Source organism: Neolamprologus brichardi, chromosome 3 (genome assembly GCF_056152115.1).
Source record: "Neolamprologus brichardi isolate AB-2024 chromosome 3, ASM5615211v1, whole genome shotgun sequence".
Classification (NCBI taxonomy): domain Eukaryota; kingdom Metazoa; phylum Chordata; class Actinopteri; order Cichliformes; family Cichlidae; genus Neolamprologus; species Neolamprologus brichardi.
In genome coordinates, this window is record NC_142106.1 from 58,869,471 (window position 1) to 58,892,251 (window position 22,781).

Consider the following 22,781-nt stretch of genomic DNA (forward strand, 5'->3'; position numbering starts at 1 on the left):
AATGTACTGAACAAGACGTTACAAGGCCAGGGGCAACTTGTCAGTGCTGCCTATGACAACGTGAGAGCATTCTCCACAAAACTTGCGCTCTGGAAAGCTCAGCTCTCTCAGACAAACCTTTGCCATTTCCCAGCATGCAAGGCACTCGTGGATGCAGGCACACCATTCAGTGCTGACAAGTATGTTGATGTCATTTTGAGGCTACAGGAGGAATTTGATCACAGATTTGCTGACTTCAAGACACACAGAGCCACCTTTCACATTTTTGCGGACCCCTTCTCCTTTGATGTGTAAGATGCCCCTTCTGTGCTTCAAATGGAGCTCATTGAGCTGCAGTGCAATTCTGAACTCAAAGCAAAGTTCAGGGAGGTGAGTGGAAAAGCAGACAAGCTTGGACAATTTTTGAGAGAATTGAGCCCTAGTTTCCCTCGGCTTTCCCCAATGTTCAAGCGGACCATGTGCCTTTTTGGTAGCACATACTTATGCGAAAAGCTCTTCTCCACTTTGAACTTCAATAAGTCCAAGTACAGGTCCAGACTTACGGATGATCATCTTCAAGACATACTGAGGGTCGCAACTGCTTCCTCCCTCAGGCCAAATCTGGCTCGGCTATGCGAGAGGAAACGCTGCCCCAAGTGGTGTGTGCATGCCAGAGCACTCTGGAAGGCACACAAAGTCTTAACAGACTACTAAGGATCAAACCTCTATCATTATGCAATCAATTATAAAACTCTAAGCATATATGAGTAAATATTTCTAAGCATAAATGACAATCAACAATATAAACCTTACAGCTGGTTTTAATAACAGAATTTATTTGTTTCTCAAATGAGAAAGAGCTATCGAGCTACACTCCTAAATCTTTAGTTCTTAACTTTTCGAGTCGTCCAAGGTCAACATTATCTGCTAATGCTAAATAGGTTGCTGTTATTAAATAATGCTAATTTGATGTGAATTAGCATTATGCACTAATGCTAACACTTACTTTTTAACAATGTGAGTAGCTAATGCTAACACTATTTCCCTTAACTTTATAACAATGTGAACAGCTAATGCTAACACTCTTTTTCCTAGCATTACAACATCTGAGCTGCTAATGCTAAGTAGGCCGCCATTAGCACCTACGTCTAATTTAAGGCAAATACGCATTAGAACCTAATGCTCATATCGTTTTCCTTTGCTTTATAGCAATGTGAGCAGCTACTGCTAAATAGCATTAGCTAATAACAGCAGTCTAATTTAATGCAAGTTAGCATCATTTGCATTATAACGATGTGAGGAGTTAATGCTAAGTATGCTGCCATTAGCAGCTAATTCTAATTAGGGGTGAATAATTATTACCAGCTAATGCTAATATCGTTTTCTCTTCCCTTTTAACAATGTGAGCGGCTAGTGCTAGGTAGGCTGATGCTAAAAGCTAATGCTAAAGCTAAAGATAATTTGATGTGAATTAGCATTACATTAGTGAGGAGTTAATGCTAAGTAGACTGCCATTAGCAGGTAATGCTAATTTTAAGTGAATAGGAATTGGTAGCTAATGCTAATACCATATTTTCTTGCTTTATAACAATGTGACCAGCTAATGCTAAGTAGGTTGCCATTATTAGCTAATACTAATTTGAGGTGAATTAGCATTATCTGCTTATGCTAACAATGTTTTTTCTTACTTTTTAACAATACGCCATTAGTGGCTAATTCTAATTAGGGGTGAATAATTATTACCAGCTAATGCTAATATTGTTTTCTCTTCCCCTTTAACAATGTGAGCAGCTAGTACTGCTCATACTGTTTGATTTGTAAGAATGACAGCAGCTAATGATACGAAGTCTACCCTTATTAACTAATGCTAATTTGATGTGAATTAGCATTATCCGGTAATGGTAACTCTTTTCCCCTGCATTACAACGACGTCAGGAGTTAATGCTAAGTAGGCTGACATTAGGGGCTAACTCTAATTAGGGCTGAATAATTATTAGCAGCTAATGCTAATACCTTTTTCTCTTTCCTTATAACAACTTGAGCAGCTAATGCTAATTTGATGTAAATTAGCATTATACTAGTGAGGAGTTAATGCTAAATGGCTGCCATTAACAGCTAAAGGTAATTTGAGGTGAATAAGCACTAGTAGCTAATGCTAATACCCTTTTCTCTTGTGTTATAATGATGTGACGTTAATGCTAAATAGGCTGCCATGAGTGACTCTTTTTCCTTGCATTATAATGATGTGAAGGGTTTATGCTAAATAGGCTCCCATTAGCAGCTAAAGCTAATTTGAGATGAATAAGCATTAGTAGCTAACGCTAATACCCTTTTCTCTTGTGTAATAAAATGTGAGATGTTAATATTGTTCTCAAACAACAGAATGAGAATGAAATATTGATTCTAACAGGGCCCATAAAAAGCATTAGCTTAGCAGCATTAGCTTATCAGAGTTTCTATCATGGTCACACAAATCCTTAGCAGAGCAAAGTGGCCTACTTAGCAATAGCTGCTCAAGTTGTAGAAAGCAAGGGAAAACAGTATTAGGATTAGCTGCTAAATGTGCACTTGAGAACAAATTATTGTGAATTCCGCCGTGAATGTAGAGTTTGACATTATTTAAGCTTCCATTTCTGAATGTTAGCTGCTCCTGTCTGGCTCTTTGTCACACACACAGACTGAAATGATTCACAGCCTTGTTTTATCCTTCTGTCAGTGTCACTGACTGTCACTGTGACTGTGGACATACAGCATGGGAAACATACACATGGCTGACACTTTATTAGGTACACAGTGCCCACTATCTCAGGTACACCTGTGACCTAATAAAGTCTAAAGTTGCAAAATGTTGTCTCTGTCCAAATATGTATGGACCTAACTGTAGGTCTACTTTTAATGAAACTCTCAACATGACTTATCAGTTATAATTAATGTTCCTGCAAACAGACTCCTTGGAGACCCCCTACATAAATATCCATGTACTATCCAGCTAGAGTAGTGTGTCTGTCCCTGAAAATATTCCTGCATGTGTGATTGTTCATGTGTCATCTGCAGGAAACAAACAGGAAGTGAGTGAAGGACACAGGAAATGTTTCCAGCTCTTCCTCCTCTATCAGACATTCTCTCCATACCTGAGAGTGTCCAGTCTCCAGCCTGGATCCTTCAGTCCAGACGACAGCAGCTTAATTCCTGAGTCACCCGGATGATTGTAGCTCAAGTCCAGCTCTCTAAGATGGGAGGGGTTGGAGGTCAGAGCTGAGGCCAGTGAAGTACAGCCTTCCTCTGTGATCAGACAGCCTGACAGACTGCAGACACACAAAACAACAATCTGTCAACAATCGTTTTCTCTTTGTCACAATAACATCTATCCATTTACATCCATTCAATGTAACTTTATTTAAAAGTGACAATTCCCAACAGACAACAACAGTCATCTGAAGCTGTTTAACAGTGTAAGGTAACAGCCTCCAATATTAGAGAGAAAGCCCCTACCATCAGACAATTGTGGAGATACAGAAATTCTTTTATTGCTGCCATATAATCTGCATCATTATAACTGCATTAATAACATTCTTTACAGCATTATTCCATCTAATAATATTTCTCACAGTATTGATATTGCATTAAATTTGTCTATTGAACATGTTCATTTGAGGATCCTTCCATTATGTTAACTTTTATTACAAGTACGGTCAGAAGTATTTCATACACATTGCATATTTGTGCTTATTTCGAGTTGATGTTCGGTTCATTAAGGGTCTTAAGTTTCACTGGCGTGACTATCCAGGTGATAAATACTGAGGGAAACTAGAACAGGATGATTGCATGCATGCTTACAATACATATAACACATATAATCTAGGAATGTGTCAGGCCTGAGGCCTTAACTCATTTGGTGTCTCACTATATTTTACTCTACTTGGCAACAGATGACCAGAGTCAATAATTAGCCCCAGAGACCCTGAGGGCTTGAAGTTTATTACCTTGTATGGACGATAATATAGAAAAGAGAAGTTCTATGTCTGTTTATAGCCATTAAAGATGTACAAGATGTACCATTAACTGTGACTAATGTCTGGAACCTATTTTAATCTGACTATATTTATTGACACCATTGGGGGGTGTATACCCCACTGCTTTGTAAGTGTCCACAACATGTATTTTTGTCAGAAGACATAGGCTGATGTTTTCTCCTGTGTGTTAATAAACTCATCGTTTGATTGCACTTCTCTGGGGCCTCCGTGGTTTGTCTCACTGCGCTACATTGATCGATTTCGCGACACAATCCACTGTGAGCAGCACTTGGTGATGGTGGGAAGAAGAACTCACTTTGACACAAAGATCCTCCCAGTCAAAACAGGCTCCAGGAGGAGCATCTACCATGACTGGTTGCAGGGTGAGGGGAAAGAGAAGAGATGAGCTCAGAGAGACAAGAACAAAACACAAACTAAGGAGAGAGAAGACAAAAGACATGCAGTAGTGACATATAAAAGCATCAGGAGTGGAGAAGAAAGCAGAGCATCATGGGAAGTCCACCAACAGCCTGAGCCTATAGCAGCATAACTAAGGGATGGTTCACCTGATCCAGCTCGAACTATAAGCTTAATCAAAAAGGAAAGTTTGAAGCTGATCTTCAAAGTAGAGAGGGTGTCTGTCTCCTGAACTCAAACTGGGAGCTGCTTCCACACCAAGTCCAACATAGCCAGGCTGAGTCGTTAGATTAGTCCAACGTAAAGTCAGAAAGTCATTATTTATGTCACATTTTAGTGCAAATGTAGAAAAACTGTCCAAAAGTTATTTCTAAATCTGATATTAAACAGTTTAAATGGTGAAAAACGCTGTAAAGAAAACAGAAAGAGTCAATAAAAGCCTCTTTAGAGGGTCACCAGTTTAAAACTCAGACATTTAAACTGGTGATTCTCCTTCTCTGCTCCATTTCCTCTCTAGACTTCCTGCTCCTAGGAGGGATTTGATTGGCTGAACGTCCTTTTAGCCTTTCTTTAGTTCTTTGGGTGCTAATCAAAGAGGAAAACACACGAGTCATGTGACGTGACATAAGGAGCGCTCTGATTGGTTGGGATTGACAAACTATGGTGCTGTTTGCTAGCTTCGCTTTGCAGAGGCAAGAAAATCTCTTAGATAGGGATGAGACGCTCCACAGTGACGTTTCCACACTTTGGAGCTTCTGAAGTGCAGATGTTTGGAAACGCTGCTCCAACGTGTGGTCAAACACTCAGATCACATGACCTCAACTGCCACAGGTGGCATACCTGCTGCTTCCATGTTAGCATGTTAGCTTCAACAGGTGGTCAGTGTGAGAGCAGAAGATGATATCAGTGACATCCAAACAAGGAAGGAAGAGACTGTTGAAGGCAGCGAGCTGTGACTGCTGTGAACAGTGTTCTCACACTATTTTCTCCCTGTGTCAACATACATGAGGCTGCTTCAGCTGCAACACACCACAAACACCTTTATACAACTAAATATACTGAGAGCACACTGCTGTGGTTGCTGTGGTAACCATCCATATATCCAGCTGCTTGGGGCCGAGTCTACTTCCTCATCCTTGGTTAAACCCTCAAAGTTTGATGTGTTTTTTGTGATTTGGTTTTATTTGTTGTTCTACACACTGTGAAACAAAGCTAGAAGCCACTGTGGTACAGTGGGGGACTCAAACCCAGGACCCAACCTGCTCCAACAACAGTCAGAAGGATTTTATTAAGTCTCATTTTCTGTTCATTAGGAAAACATCAATAATGAAGAGCACATGTTTATAGAGGCACATTCAGACCAATGACAACAGTCCATTCACACTGACCTCCACCTTTTTAAATGTGAGTAAACACATCATGGTTCTGGTGCTGATGTGGTATCTGGGACAGGTGATGATTTTGAACTCAGTCTGAGGTTTGATTACATTGAACCTGCACTGCTTTCTCCTGTTTATGACACATTTATACCCAAAGTCTCAGCTGGATAACAAAGAACGAGGAAAAACACATTTGTTGAGAGAATTGTTAACAAATGTGGTGAGAGTGGTGTAATAGTTACAGACAGAACTATGATTTATTTATTTAAATGCATTCAAGGACATTTTTTTACTCACGTTATGTCGCTTCCACGATGTTATTTTTCTCTCCTACAACGTACTTTACAATTACATTAGCATGACCATTTATCCAAATTAGGCGATGACATCATTTAGCGACTTCCAGCGACTTTTAGGACAGCCAATAGCAATTTTCCTTACTGAGGAGTTGGCAACACTAGGAGCAGTGGGTGAATGGCAGCATCATCATGAAGGATCAGTGTGAGAATACATCATCATCCACAAAGAGAATCAGTCTGAGTGTCTGACCCCCCTGTCAGAAAGACGCAGTCGCAGCTTGTGGGTGCAGTTAGCTGGTTTGCTAGTTAGCTGCTCTGTTAGTTAGCTGGGAGCTAACTCACTCGAACATTTGATGCTAAACTGTCTAAACTGTGTGAGCAGCATTCATTGCTGCTCTGTGTTACTCTCCAGCCTCTCTTTAACTTAGTCCTCTCAGTTTTTTCCTCCTTACAAACTAGAAAACCTTCTTTTTCAGCTTCTCCTCCACACCCGAGCTGTGGCTAAGGTGCTACCAGCACGCAGGCTCGGTCTGTCCAAATTCATGGGCTGCATCCTCCTGAGGACACATTTGGAGACCGATAACGTCACAGCGACGCACCGAAGGCTGTCCAAATTCCTCCGAATGCAGCCGACAAATGCGTCCTCCTTTTCCCCGAATTTGAAGGATGGGTCGGGTGTGTCCTTCGTGGCCCACCATATCCCAGAATTCATAGTGCGGCCCAGCCAAACTCCAGTTTCCGGTAATGGCGACCGCTACTAAGTTTTAAAATTACTCTTATTAATCTTCCTGGGTCACAAAATAAACTTTTAACATATTTTCAGGCGAGAATGTGGGTGTGGAAACTTCAAATATCTGCTCGGTTTATCAAGATATCGCATATTTGCAAAAGTGTTTTGACGTTTTCGGAGACGTCTGTTACCCACCAACTCAATAGCTAGTCGAGAGCTCGACGGTCACTGAAGCCGCAGAGAACGGCACAACTCCCGGCACATCATTTTAAGATCACCGCGGACTTTCGCTGCTCAGGTTAAAAGTAATATTAGTAACATATGACTGAATCTATATCTCACTTAAAGCTTTCTGTAAATGAAAGAATCATTGAAAATGAGGCACTTCAGCTGATTTTAAACAAAAACTCTGAAAATAACCTGATCCAGACCAGGTTATTGGTTCAGCATCAGTAACCACGGTGATGTAGCCGGGTAGAAACAGAGCTAGACAGAGACAGACAAACATTTATGCTCACAATCACACATCTCCAGTTAACCTTGCATGCATGTTTTTGGACTGTGGGAGGAAGCAGAGAACCTGAAGGCAACCCACACAGGCCACACTATCACTCTTATTTACAGAATTATAATCTACTTAGATGATAAAGTAATAAATTATTTGGTATTTTAATGAAAATACATTTTAGCAATAGTTTATAAGTCAACAATTATAGTTTAAAAAAGTGACAAATCAAACAGTTAATAAAACCTTCTACAGCTAAAACTAATGTAGACAATGTCGGGGGAGGAAGTAAAAGTAAAAATCAGAGACGATAACTACCAAAATAAAACAGGAAGTGAATAACATTCAAGCTCACTTTGAGCTCAACAGTCAAATTCTGTTTTGTATTAATCTATTGTTTTGAATTTTTGTTTACATGTTATGTTTAAGTGAGGCAATGAGTCATATCACTATGACCAAATATATATTTCATCTTTTCAGTCAGAAATAATCAATTGATCATATTTTTATTATTAAATGTTTCTGAAAATCTAATTCTGATATCTGAACAAACAGCTCTGTAAAAACCTTCAGAATACAGGAATCGAACTAGAAGGTTTGGTGGATGAAGCACTGCTAAAATAAAGATTTTGGACTCAGAGGAGCAGATGGGACATTTCATTGCAAATGAAAGACAGAAAGTGAACAAATATCACTAAAAACCCCAGACACTAATTTCTACATTAAGACTTTTTTAAAAATCAATTTACTGTTTATGCAGTAATAGAAATCAGGTTTAACGTGATCATCAATGAAAAATTTTAAATCCTGACCTGAGAGTTTCCATTTTACAGTGTGGACTCTTCAGTCCTTCAGACAGAAGCTTCACTCCTGAATCCTGCAGGTCAGAGTTACTCAGGTCCAGCTGTCTCAGACTAGAGGACTGGGAGCTGAGAGCTGAGGACAGCGCTTCATAGCCTCTCTCTGAGAGCTTACAGTGACTCAGTCTGAAAAATGACAGATAAACATTAAACAAACACTTTTGTTAAGTTGCAATGAGGGTGCACTAAAGAGTTTTTAGATTTAGCATTTAATCCTGTTTTTTTACTGAGAATCAACAAATGGATGACGCTGACATTTGTTAACTGACAATGGTCAATCAATTCTGGTATTCTATTGCGAATGCCAATTGGGCTCCATGTGCTGGGCAGTGCATTAGCACCAAACTAGCTGACATATTGATCAATAACTCTCTGCTCATTAAATTATCATAAAACTATTACAATTAAACTGACTTTTTTCCCATTTAATGGATTCTTATTGGTTAATTCTGTCAATTAATGAAAAGCACAACATAACTTGATCTCACCTCAGAGTATTCAGTTTACAGTGTGGACTTCTCAGTCCTGCAGAAAGAAACTTCACTGCTGGATCCTGCAGGTTGTTGTTACTTAAGTCCAGCTCTCTCAGTGTAGAAGACTGGGAGCTGAGAACTGAGGACAGAGCTTCATAGTCTCTGTCTGAGAGATCAGGGACACTCAGCCTAAAAAACAAAATAAAAGCACAATTTGAAAAACTGTAATTTAATAACAAACTGTTATCAAATGACAAGTTAAATGAACTCTCTGACAAGTTACAGAGACTCGTTCTGGGGGAACAGAAAATGTTTTAAAAGTCCACGTAGTAAAGAGATTCGAAATGTGGCAGATGATTATAACTTTAGACCAAAAAGGTCCTTCTCGCTCATATATTTATTAAAACAAGAATAAACGCTTATCTTGATTAGCTTAGAATTTTTATTGACTCCTTATGCTAATTCATAAAGAATATGACTTCATCTGACCTGAGAGACTGAAAAAAAATCAAGCATGCATGATTGAATCTGCCAGCAGCTGCAGATCCTTGGAGCTGTACTGGTGATGCTGATTGTAACATATAGAAGTGAACTCATCTTCAGCTGAGCAGTGCACTGATGCAGAGCAATAAGACCAGAGGAGGAATGAGGGAGTTGATGATTATCACCTATGGCTCCATCACAGTCTTTGAACGTCTTCAGTCAGTACAGAATCATGCTGCGAGGCTTTAACCAGCACGTGAAACAAACTGGACATTGTTCCACTTTAATCTCTTCACACTGGTAACCAGTTCATTTTAGGCGTTATTTAAAGATTTAGTCCTTACTTTAAGTCCCAGTCTATATTTCTGACTTTCTACAATCCTACAGCTCTTCTCACATCTGAGATCTTCCAGTTAAAGGCTGTTACTGGTCCCACTAACTCATTTATTCAGACTCTAGTATTCAGAGTGGCCTTTAACTAGTTTTAGGCTATATGATGTTCAGTGTTTGCAGTTTAATGTTTTTATCTTCTGTGTTTTTTATTGCCTGTTTCTATTGTAAAGCCCTCTGTGGTTTTTGATCTGTGAAAGCTGCTGTATAAATAAATTTTACTTACAGGATGATTCTGGATATGACTTTGATAAAAGCTGACACCCAGATATGTTTAAGACACTCTGGCATTTACTGCTGCTATCAAACATTAACTATAATATACTGTATTTATCATGTAATTAAATATGTTTAAGATTTTAAGGGTCCATCACACATTACACTGTTTATGTTATAAATAAAAGCCTGATCACATGTTTACTCACAGAGCTTTGTTGGAGGCTTTGACCTCTGGCAGCAGCCTCAGAAGAGCCTCCTCTGAAGCAGAGTATTTCTGCAGGTCAAACACATCCAGATCTTTTTCTGATGACAGTAAGATGAAGACCAGAGCTGACCACTGAGCAGGAGACAGTTTAACTGTGGAGAGACGTCCTGATCTCAGGGACTGTTGGATCTCCTCCACTAGAGAACGATCATTCAGTTCATTCAGACAGTGGAACAGATTGATGCTTTTCTCTGCAGACAGATTCTTACTGAGCTTCTTCTTGATGTACTGAACTGTTTCCTGATTGGTCTGTGAGCTACTTCCTGTCTGTGTCAGTAGACCTCGCAGGAGACTTTGATTGGTCTGCAGTGAAAGACCCAGGAGGAAGCGGAGGAACAAGTCCAGGTGGCCATTTGGACTCTGTAAGGCCTTGTTCACAGCACTCTGGTGGAGAGATTGTAGGTTTGGTTTGCTAATAAACTTAAACCACCAGTAGGTTGATTGTTGTTCTTCCAGCAGATTGCGTCCATAGTTGATGAAGGTCAGATGGACATGAAGAGCAGCCAGAAACTCCTGAACACTCAGATGGATGAAGCAGAACACCTTGTCCTGGTACAGTTTTCTCTCCTCTTTAAAGATCTGTGTGAACACTCCTGAGTACACTGAGGCTGCTCTGATATCGATGCCACACTCTGTCAGGTCTGATTCATAGAAGATCAGGTTTCCTTTCTGCAGCTGATCAAAAGCCAGTTTTCCCAGAGACTCCATCATCTTCCTGCTCTCTGGACTCCAGTGTGGATCTGTCTCAGCTCCTCCATCATACTTGACCTTCTTCACTTTGGCCTGAACCACCAGGAAGTGGATGTACATCTCAGTCAGGGTCTTGGGCAGCTGTCCTCCCTCTCTGGTTTCCAGCACATCCTCCAGAACTGTAGCAGTGATCCAGCAGAAGACTGGGATGTGGCACATGATGTGGAGGCTTCGTGATGTCTTGATGTGGGAGATGATCCTGCTGGCCTGCTCCTCATCTCTGAATCTCTTCCTGAAGTACTCCTCCTTCTGTGGGTCAGTGAACCCTCTGACCTCTGTCACCATGCCAACACAGTCAGGAGGGATCTGATTGGCTGCTGCAGGCCGTGTGGTTATCCAGAGGCGAGCAGAGGGAAGCAGTTTCCCCCTGATGAGGTTTATCAGCAGCACATCCACTGGGGTGGACTTTCTAGGGTCAGTTAGGATTGTAGTTTTGTGGAAGTCCAGAGGAAGTCGACACTCATCCAGACCATCAAAGATGAACACAACCTGGAAGTCTTCAAAGCTGCAGATTCCTGCTTCTTTGGTTTCTGTAAAGAAGTGATGAACAAGTCCCACCAAGCTGAACTTTTCCTCTTTCAGCACATTCAGCTCTCTGAAAGTGAATGGAAATATGAACTGGATGTCCTGGTTGCCTTTGTCTTCAGCCCAGTCAAGGGTGTATTTCTGTGTTAAGACTGTTTTCCCAATGCCAGCCACTCCCTTTGTCAGCACTGTTCTGATTGGTTCATCTCTTCCAGGTGAGGCTTTAAAGATGTCTTCTTGTCTGATTGTTGTTTCTGGTCTGTGTGGTTTCCTGGATGCTGTTTCAATCTGTCTGACCTCATGTTCATCATTGACCTCTGCAGTCCCTCCCTCTGTGATGTAGAGCTCTGTGTAGATCTGATTCAGAAGGGTTGGGTTTCCTGCTTTAGCGATCCCCTCAAACACACACTGGAACTTCTTCTTCAGTGCAGATTTAAGGTTACGATGACAAACTGCAGCTTGAAGTTCTGAATAATAATAATAAAAATACAACTTCAACAATCACATTTTAGAAAATGCTGATGACAATTTCTGACCCACCGAGAAATGACTGAACACACTGGTGTCACAAGTCTCTCATTTATCCAGCAACTTAAATCTTTAGATAAATCCTCTTACGTCTCTGCAGACGGTCAGCCAGCTCCTCCTGCTTCATTCTCCTCAGGAAGTCCACTGTGATCTTCACAAATGCCTCTCTGCTGTTTCTCCTCTGCTCATCATCCTCCCTCTGAAACTCCAAGCACTGGGACTTATTTGGATTCAGAGCCTTCTGGATCTTCTTCAGCTCGTTCTTCACAAAAGTGATGATGTTGTCCTCCAGCAGCTGGAACAGAATACTTTATGAATGAGCCACCACTCTGAACTTCAGTCTCCACAACATCAAGAAGGTCCTGAGGAAATGTGAACGCTGGTTTGAGGGCGGAGTCAAGGAGGCCATTTATGTGAAAAGGGAAAGACCATCTCTGAATGGAGGAGGGGCCTAAGGGTACATCTGTCACCATCTTTAACAACACTTTAACAAACAACATGAGATTTTAACAGTAATGTAAAAATCCTGTGATTCATTGTTATTAAGCACAAACACATCTATGGACCCGTTTCCATTAGTAGCTGCTCAGATCGACTCACCACAGGTCGCCACGACTGGACTGGATCCACTGGTTTCCATTACAGTTGAGGACCACCTAATGTGGTCGTCTCAGTACAGCCGAGTGTCAACTCACATCATTAGTAAGTGTTAATGCTCCTAATTTCCATCATATTTGTCATTTATTGCTCAAAGTTATTGTAGAAACAGTTATTCAGCTTCATTCTCACTGATCTCAACTACAAACTGTTTCACTTTGGTTTCTGTTTAAAGCCTCGATGTTTAAAACGTTTCCCTGTGATCAATGTTCCCTCTAATGTTTCATGTGTCTGAACACACAAACTCCCTGAGCGTCCCTTGGACCACTGTGAGCAACAGCAGACGTGTGCACTGTGGTCACGCCAGCATCGAGTCATCCAAGTTACATGTTTATTAAAGTAATCAAATTACAGCATTTATGTTAGACTACTTTTAATTAACTGCTTTAGCCCACTTACAATGAAAATTAAAAACAATCTTGTTCATGACTTGTGTAGCATGTTAACACTATTGGAAGGAAAAATAAAGTGAACTCCAATTTTGAAAACACAACTTTATTTATTTTTCTTTTTTTTATTATTAAGCTCTGACTTGTATTATGAGTCTGTGGTCTGGGAGAGAGTCTGTAACTCTGGATGCAAAATACAGTAAATAATGACCAGTGCTGGGCAATTAATTAGATAGTTACTTCTTCAAAAAGGTAAAACAAAGTAAATGGCCTGCATTTGTATAGCGCTTTACTCAGTCACCAAGGACCCCAAAGCGCTTTACACTACATTCAGTCATTCACACACACTGGTGATGGCAGCTACATTGTAGCCACAGCTGCCCTGGGGCGCACTGACAGAGGCGAGGCTGCCGGACACTGGCGCCACCCTCTGACCACCCCCAGTAGGCAAACATTGGGTTAGCATCTTGCCCAAGGATATTTGGCATGCAGCCAGGAGGCAGCCTGGGATCAAACCACCGACCTTCTGTTTAGTGGCTGACCTGCTCTGCCACCTGAGCTACAGCCACCCCAGTTTTTTTGCAGCTGTTTACCTAAAAATGCAGCCAAGGCTTTTTTTTTAAATAAACATTTCAAACTATTTACAGAACAATCAGCTGTTCTGCATCAAAGTTGATGCCACACAAATTATTTGTGTCACTCCAAAAATAATTTCTGTCCACTATGAGATGAAGGAGAACAACAGCCTGATACCTGCAGGCCTGACAGCAGCAGATGTATCACTGCTGTAACACCTGTAACATTCAGCAGTCACCTCATTGTTCTGACACACAACAACACTATTGACTACACACTAACTACACACTAACTACACACTAACTACACAAGATTTGCGCTAAACGTCTCAAATCTCTCACATCTCAAACACGCCGTCACTCCTAAAACTTCCCCCTCCCTAAACAGCTAAAGGCCATGTTGCCATATCATTCTTTGATTGGTCGACATGGTACTTTTTTCCACCAATAGGAAATTGGTTTCATCTTTGTTCACAGGCTTTTGAGTGTTTTCCTTATAAAACGCAGTTTTTACCGTTTCTTCCTGCAGTAAATATAAACATAAAGACAAACTGTTAAAGGAGGAAACAAAGCAAACTTACAGCTTCTTCACACACCAACAACAAGCTCCACTCCACGAAGTTCAGGAAGTTAAAGTAAACTTTGAGCAGGAAGGAAACACCCAAAGAGACGTTTGAGGGCAATCTGGAGCATTGGACACTGTGTGCTGCGTTCACGTGCACCTTGGAAACCCCAAACCTCTGGCAGGCTGTGATTTATTTCTGCTGTTTCTCCTCTTTGAAACACAAACTGAAACAAAATTTCACTCCGTCATCACTTTGTTGTTCTTCCTGCAGCGTTTAAATATTTCAACACTGAACTGATGTTTTTTCAAAGCTCATTTCAACCTGTTGAAGTCATGAATGAAAGTGCAGACTGAGAGTGGATCACATGATGTTTAAGGTGTGTCATGTGACATGTTCAGTATTGTCACACATGTCTAGATTGTCCCTGATATCATAGCTGCTCAAACACTGATGATTATATTTGAAGAATTATTACTGATGGCAGCAAAGTTTGAATGGAGCTCTCTGTCTGTGCTGATTTGTCGCCCTCTGGAGGTCAAAGCACAAACTGCATGATGTCACTGTAACCACCACAGTGACAGGAAGTGTTTTTATGACTGAAACACTGAAATGATGCTAACGGCTGTCGTTAGGCTCACTGACAGCAGTGCTGATGTGTTCATGTCAAACACTGGCTCAGGTCAGGCTCCTTCTTCCTTCTCCAGCGTGAGGCCGCCCTCAGACCCAGAGGAGCTCTGACCTTTGACCTCCTGACCCTAACCATTTTAGTCTTGTTGCATCTTTAAATGCAAATCCATCCAAACTGTAGCCGAGCAAAAGAAGCTGGAAGTTGTTCTATGAATGATGTTGTTGAAGGAGCTTGGAAAGAAAAGCGTCTGGACTTCTTTAAGTTGCCTGAAGAGGGACTTGGACGTCTTAACGCCCACTCACATCCTGGGACATTTGATCACAGGAAATCACATGATAGCGTGGGGCTAGATCTCACAATGGGTTCACCCAAAACCTTGGCTGACTGCGACCCATACCCGTTTTCACACCTTGGCTCATGTGATTAGGTGGAGGATCAACAGGGGCTCCATGTCCCTGAATTTAAACTGAATTTAAACACACCGTGCACAATGCCAAGTTAGATAAGGGTTAAAAGAACAAGATAAGAATAAATAAAAAGATAAAATAAGGATAAAAATTAACTTAAAAAATAAAATAAAAAGATAAATAACTGCAAATAAGTACAAATAAGTAACTGAAGACACGTGTGGTCTGCAGATGTCGATGTACATGGATGTACAAAAGAGTTTAATGTGCAAAATGAACTTAGTGTGCAACGTGACCTGATGTGCAAACTGCAGTTTGAGGTCGGTCAGCTGTTCAGGAGTCTGATAGCAGTGGGGAAGATGGAGTTGTTGAGTCTGGATGTTCTAGATTTCACACTTCTGAACCTTCGTCTCGAGGGCAGAGGTGTGTCTCTCCTCTGGACTCTGTGATGGTAGCTGCTCTGCAGAGAGGGCAGCGGGGTCCTGATGATCTTCTCCACAGTTGTTATCACTCTCTGCAGGCGTTTGCGGTTTGCAGTAGTGCTGCTGTACCATGCAGTGATGCAGCTGGTCAGGCTGCTCTCCACAGTGCAGCTGTAGAACCTGCTGAGGATCTTGGCCAACATACCAAATTTCCTCAGCCTCCTCAGGAAATACAGCAGCTGCTGAGCCTTCTTGACCAGCTGTGTGGTGTTCAGTGTCCAGGTGAGGTCCTCACTGATGTGGATGCCCAGGTACTGCTGCTCACCCTCTCCACTTCACGCTCCCGGGTAAACAGCAGTTGGTGAGGCCTCTTCTTCTTCCTCATGTCCACTATCATCTCCTTTGTCTCATCAGTGTTGAGGGTGAGGTTGTTGTCCTCACACCGTGACACCAGACCGGCCTCCTCTCTCCTATAAGCCACGTCGTCCTCTCCAGTGATGCGACCGATCACTGCAGTGTCATCCGTGAACTTCAAAATGATGTTGTCTTTGTTGGAGGTGACACAGTCATGGGTGACCAGGGTGTAGAGGATGGGACTGAGGACGCAACCCTGTGGGACGCCAGTGTTTGTCTGCCAGTCAAAAAGTCCGGTAGCCAGTCACAGAGGGTGGAGGGTGCAGGTCGAGTGTAGCCAGTCACAGAGGGTGGAGGGTGCAGGTCGAGTGTAGCCAGTCACAGAGGGTGGAGGGAGCAGGCCGAGTGTGGCCAGTCACAGAGGGTGGAGGGTGCAGGCCGAGTGTAGCCAGTCACAGAGGGTGGAGGGTGCAGGCCGAGTGTAGCCAGTCACAGAGGGTGGGGTGCAGGCCGAGTGTAGCCAGTGACAGAGGGTGGAGGGTGCAGGTCGAGTGTAGCCAGTCACAGAGGGTGGAGGGTGCAGGCCGAGTGTAGCCAGTCACAGAGGGTGGAGGGCGCAGGTCGAGTGTAGCCAGTCACAGAGGGTGGAGGGCGCAGGCCGAGTGTAGCCAGTCACAGAGGGTGGAGGGCGCAGGTCGAGTGTAGCCAGTCACAGAGGGTGGAGGGCGCAGGCCGAGTGTAGCCAGTCACAGAGGGTGGAGGGCGCAGGCCGAGTGTAGCCAGTCACAGAGGGTGGAGGGCGCAGGCCGAGTGTAGCCAGTCACAGAGGGTGGAGGGCGCAGGCCGAGTGTAGCCAGTCACAGAGGGTGGTGACTGGCTACACTGGGTGTAGTGACTGGGTGTAGTGACCAGGTGACTGGTGGTGTCACCACACATCACACAGACATCGAAACTTCAAACCCTCAGACTGAAGACACCATCAGAAATAAATAGATTGTGATGAAGATGAAGAACTGGAACAGTTTGCTGTGGTTTCTTCTGTTCCTGTCAGAAATAAGAGTCTGGCAGCACTTTGCTCTCCTTCCACATGTTTAAGGAGGAAGTGAAGAAGAGCGAGTGAGTCGTCTTCCTCTGTGGGCCCAACATCAGGCAGCAGCCACGTATTTTTAAAAACCCAGCACACTGCTTCAGAAACACTGAGTCCAGGTGACCAGAGTCATGTGATCAGTGAGGTCTTCACTCAGGACGTCACAGCTTCAGGACCTGATTCAGAGGTTTATAAGGACGTGGATCATTGGTGCTGATGTTGTGTGAGAGCTGGTGAACCATGGGGAACATAAATAACAACCAGGCCATCAGCAATTCTACCCCCAGCTCTAAAACCTACATAATACACTATACATATAGTTATATAGGTTATAGTATGTTATATATAAACGTAGCTGAAGCAGTTTCATTTGTAGCTTCACGCTGCACTTCATATGTCTGTCCACCAGATGGCAGCACAGAGGCCTGTGTTGGAAAGCTTTGAGTAATGAAGCGTTTTCAATCCAAGCTTCAGAAAGCTTCATGTGGTCATTGTTGGGTTCAATATTGAGGAGGGTTAGAGGAGGTAATCAACTTTCAAAATAACAACACTGATCCGGCCAGGTGGAGTCAAACGATGATTTAATGCACGCGTGGAGGGACCACCGCCGTACGCAGACAGCGCCGATCCCCGACTTACAGAGCATAAGCAGATGCTTTATATACCATCAGGGCTTAAATTTAATACGCCCCTTCAACGTCAATCAGATACAGGTCATACATAGGTTTCAAAACCACAAAGACTTTTAACACAGTTTAAAATAACATTGTCTCCGTCTCCACAGCAGATGCTTCCTGTCAGCCTTCTGACTTTCACTTCTCGTCTGGAACACCAGACCCACACCCTGCAAGAAACTGTTCCTCTTTTTGCAGAGACAATTTTGCAGTTGCAAGCAAACATGACTAACCTCTCACCTATAAATGAGTCTATCTACTATGTGTGTGTGTGTGTGTGTGTGTGTGTGTGTGGGGCTCGACCTCACACGAACTTTGTCTTATGAGAAGAGATGCCAATTCTCATGTGCATAATAACCTAACTGAAACTATATCTGTAATATGTTGAATAAATGTTTTAATCAAACTTCAAAGCTTAATAAAAAGATATAAATGACTAAAAGATAACAATGAATAACCTGGTTATTCAAATAGCATCCTCCCAACAGCTCCTCAAAGTACCTTTCACAAGCACGCTCTGCAAAAGCCTGCACTTCCTGTCTACTTTGGCACAGAGTGTACTCAGAGTTAGGCCTTTCAGAATCAGCACATACACATTTAAGATTATAACAAGCATTCAAAAGCATTTAAGATCATTGATTTAACTCAACAGTTTAACGTGGTTATAACTGCACCTGTAATAAAGGCTAATTGGGCACCAATATGTTTAAACATCTGAATGCAATATCAATGCTGTAGATTATGTTATTAATGTTAGTACTGCAATGGTAATGATGATGATTATTAACAATAGCAGTAAAATAGTTTCCCTAATCCCCACATCATCAAGGAAGCAACCAGGAAATATCTGCTGTGTGTAAAAACAGCAACACAAGAATCCAGAATGAAGACAAGAAACTCAAAGCTCACACACAAAACAGGTGGAGCTAATTTTGTGACGTGTTTCTGTAAAAACACCACAGAAGTGAATCATCAAAGTTTCCATGTGAGCTGATGATGCTGCTGCAGAGTTTCTGTGAACCTCCTGTGACCCCGCCTCCTCATACAGAGACATCTTATTGCTCTTCAAACTGCATCACGTGGACACATGTGATTGTGTATTGTAGTATTGATCCCAATGCTGGTATTAGTACTGGATCAATAACACTGGATGGATGCGTTCAGCATGGAGCCCCTGAGCTGTGTTACAGACAAACATGGAAACTGACAGGTCTGTGTCATTCACAGTCTGTAACACTTCTAAACAACAGAGGCTGACCCAAGTGCCTCAGAGCCAGGCACGCTCACATCACAGCTCTCTAAATAAGCCAGTTTCAAAATAAGAGCTGAAAGCTGTGTTTGCTTGTGTTAGCTTATTATTGTGGAGACTAACATTCAGTGATCATGTGTTCAGACTCATAATGATTCCTCTCAGAAATCCTGATCTTTGTATTTACTGTGTGTTGGATCAATAACTGAGATTCATCGTATCACACAGCTGTGCTGCTGCTGCTGCTGCTGATGTCAGCACATCTGGAACAATACGAGGTACAGTGGGGCAAAAAAGTATTTAGTCAGCCACCGTTTGTGCAAGTTCCCTCACTTAAAATGATGATAGAGGTCAGTAATTTACACCAGAGGTACACTTCAACTGTGAGAGACAGAATGTGAAAAAAAAATCCATGAATTCACATGGTAGGATTTGTAAAGAATTTATTGGTTTGTTGGATCAATAACTGAGATTCATCGTATCGCACAGCTGTGCTGCTGCTGCTGGTGATGTCAGCACATCTGGAACAATACGAGGTATCTGCTACCAGACTGAGCAGGACGTGAGACCTGTGGACTGTTTAAAGCTGTCCCTCCACAGCTCACTCAGACCTGATCCACACCTCAGTGATATTCTCTGACTTCCTCAGTAGAGACAGAAACCATTCAGATCTGGGACGATCAGCTGACTGATGATGTCACACAGACTGTGTTTTTCAGGAACAGTGATTCTGATGTGAGCCTGCTAGCTGACAGCAGACCTGATGAAACCACATGTTCACATCTGTGAGGACAGACTGGACTCTTTGACTGCACCTTGGTTCTCCTCAGAGGTCTGTACAGGAGCATGTCCACCCCCACTGAAGATCTCAGTCACTGTGAAACATAGAAAGCTGCTTGTGTAGCCTCTGCCTCACATGTAGATACAGCTACAGGTTTCTCTGTCAGTCAGACTGAAACAGTGTCCTGATGCTGCATCATTCAGCTCTGTGCCCCAGTCAGCATCACTGTGAGCTACCAGTGTCAGTGTTTCTGCCCTTTTCCTGTAACACTAGACTCAGCACAGGCTCAGCTGCTATCCAGTGTTGGACTTTGGCTTCAGCTGCTGTGATAGATCCTCTAACATAGATCAGCTCTGCTACATGTTGTTAGATAAGTGCAGCTGCCTGTCATGTCCTGATGTTTCTCTGGCTCAGCAGCTTCTCCATCAGAGGTTCACATGGAGCTGATCCAGTATCTCCAGTAACTGTGTTCTGTGCCTCACTGGTTCATCCTTCTGTCTGTGTGACGTCAGTCAGATGTTGAAGTTCAACTCTGTAATCTTCACTGTGTCACAGAGTTCAGTGAGTCCCGTTATTCACAGTATCAATCAGATCATCAGAGAACAGCTGATCAGCAATCAGTGGTGCCAACAGCACCTCCTGTGGTGAGAGGATGCAATAATGCAATGTAGCATTTTTACACTCAACACTTCCAGTCATGGAAACTGTCTGTTGGATCTGTTTGACGTTGCTTTCTTGTGTTGCTTTCTTGGTTAGAGTTCCTCACAAATGTCCAGATTATTCTTCTAATGAGGCGTCGACCATGTTTTCAGTTCTTTGGAAGAAAACATCGCCCTTTGCCATCCTTACTTTTCTTTGACTTCTTCAAATGCAGCTGAACTCCAGCTGGTATTTTATTGGACTTTGCAGCTGTTTCTGGTCATCAGTTCATTCCTGCAAACCTCTGAACCTGAACAACAATGATGCTGCATTGCTGGCTGATCCCAAAAGGTTGATTCTGTTCATCTGGACGTTTTCACAAACGTTTGCTCACTGATCAGGTGACTTCTTCAGTCTCAGCTGACTGCAGCTTTACAACCTTACAAACAGCACATTTGCACAATGACTGAAACCAGCAGCAGCAGCACCTGATATATATGATACTAATATAATACATATACATATATAATCCATACTAATGATGAAGGAACTGAGCTCACAGTCCATTGTTCATTCAGTGAACTACTCAGTTTATTTTGGGCCTCAGAAATGCTCACTCTGTTTGTACATCACTGTCAGCAATAGACTCATTCTGCTGTGTGGACAGGAACACATGTGACATCACTTCCTGTTTGTTTGTGACTGAAGAGGAAGAAGTTTACAAGGAATCATTTAGAAGAGTTTCAAACACCAACTGATTGAATCCATGAATGTGAAAACGTGTTTGTGAGTGAAAGAGACAGACATGTACAGACTGAACTATCTGTTCAACAGTCAGAGTGTTTCTGTAACAGGAGACACTCTTTACACCCCACTCAGCACAGGGACACTGAGTCACCACGAGACCAGTAATAAAACCCAAACCCAGGATAAAGAGTTTGAGTGAATGTGGTGTTGAAGGTGTGGAGGTGGATCAGAGTGTCAGAGGAGACTCTGTAGAAGGACAGAGTGCCAGCAGGACAGTCCACATACACTGCTGCTCTGTTAGAGACAGAGGAGGAGGAGGAGGAGGAGGAGGAGGAGGAGGAGGAGATGGATGTTTGTCTGTTATTGTGCCAGACAGAATGAGGACCATCATAACCACACTCCAGACTCCAGGTCTGATCATCGTATCCAAACAAACAGTCACTGTCTCCTTTCCTTCTGATGCTTCTGTAACTCACTGATATATAAACGTCTCCTCTCCACTCGACCTCCCAGTAACAGCGACCAGTCAGACCATTTCTACACAGCAGCTGAGGATAAACATCAAATCTGTCTGGATGATCAGGATATGACTGAACCTCCTTCACACGTGTCACCTTCCTGTTGTTGTCAGACAGTTGGAGCTTTGTGTTCACTGTGTTTGTGTCGATTGTGAGTTGACAGGAATCTGATGGAGAGAACAAACACAATCCAGCTGCAGTTATTGATCCATCATCTGTTCATTGATTGACACTTTGATGATGACTCCTGACATGATGAAGATGGTTGAATGTGTGCTGCTTTGTTTTCATGAATCCCATTAAAAACACACTTACACTTCCTCAGACCTGGTGTCAACCATCGGACTCCAGCAGGCTCCACCCTGAAAGGAGGAGGGGGGTCAGAGCAGCACAGTCAGCATGCACACATGGACATTACATGGCTCTCATACACACACTGTTACACACTGAGCTCAAAGCTCGGCTCCACTGTTTTATTCAAAGAAATCTACATTTATTTATCAGCACATTTAAAAACAGCTTGAGCCAAAGTGCTGCACAGAGTAGAGAGAAAATAGGAAACATACACAGTAATTACTATAAAGACTCGTCAGAATTGAAAGCTACAGAGTACAAATGTGTTTCCAACCGGGTTTTAAAAATGTCGAGTGTTGGTGACGACCTGATGTGAAGGGCGACTGTTCCAGAGTTTGGCTGCAGCGATCGATAAAGCTCACCTCTGTTTTTACGTCTAGTTCTGGTCAGAAGCTACTTATCTGCAGACCTGAGGGCTCGACTTGGATTATTTTGTTAAAGAGAGATAAGATGGAGCCAATCCATTCAGAGATTTAAAGACAAACAACCAGATCTGGAAGTGGATTCTACCACGTACTGGTAACCAGTGGAAAAAGCTGGAAAAAGCTGGTGATGGGTCGTCTAGCACAGACCCACTGCTGGAACCAGACAATTCATGAGGGAGAGAACTGTGACAGCGCCGTTCCTTCACTTGACCTCAGTCGCTCTCGTCTGCTCCCTCGTAACACTGCTCTTTATTGAGGTTACATGAATATGCAGAAGTTCATTAACATATGACGTCTTACACAGGTATGAACAAAGAGTAACAGTCTGTGCATAGTGTAGGTATGTGTGTGTGTGTGTGTGTGTTCCAGATGTGACCCTGCGACCCCAAAGCTGGTGCTAAGAGTCCAGTGGTCCCCCTAACAAAGGGCTCTTATACTTAACCAGACACAGAGTAGGTGTCCTCCTACACCATAAATCAGTAAGAGAAGGTTCG

General features: G+C 42.6%; 1 protein-coding gene across 10 annotated transcripts in view; it reads right to left on the bottom strand.

Moving 5' to 3' along the window:
* The window catches only part of LOC148105978 (protein NLRC3-like), a 663,817-nt gene that overhangs the window by 114,947 nt on the left and 526,089 nt on the right, over window positions 1-22,781 (bottom strand). For 3 of the 10 annotated variants that reach the window (XM_087837928.1, XM_087837926.1, XM_087837916.1), the window contains 2 exons: window positions 21,824-21,870; window positions 19,975-21,675 (listed from right to left, as the gene is read on the bottom strand). In XM_087837928.1, the coding sequence (XP_087694054.1) occupies window positions 21,119-21,675; window positions 21,824-21,870 (604 nt within the window). In that variant the 3' untranslated portion in view covers window positions 19,975-21,118. Of the gene's footprint in view, window positions 1-3,078; window positions 3,285-8,134; window positions 8,309-8,670; window positions 8,845-9,953; window positions 11,755-11,905; window positions 11,986-14,725; window positions 14,742-19,974; window positions 21,676-21,823; window positions 21,871-22,781 lie in introns of those variants that run through there. The other 7 variants (XM_087837920.1, XM_087837935.1, XM_087837934.1 and 4 more) reach the window with 7 other exon arrangements.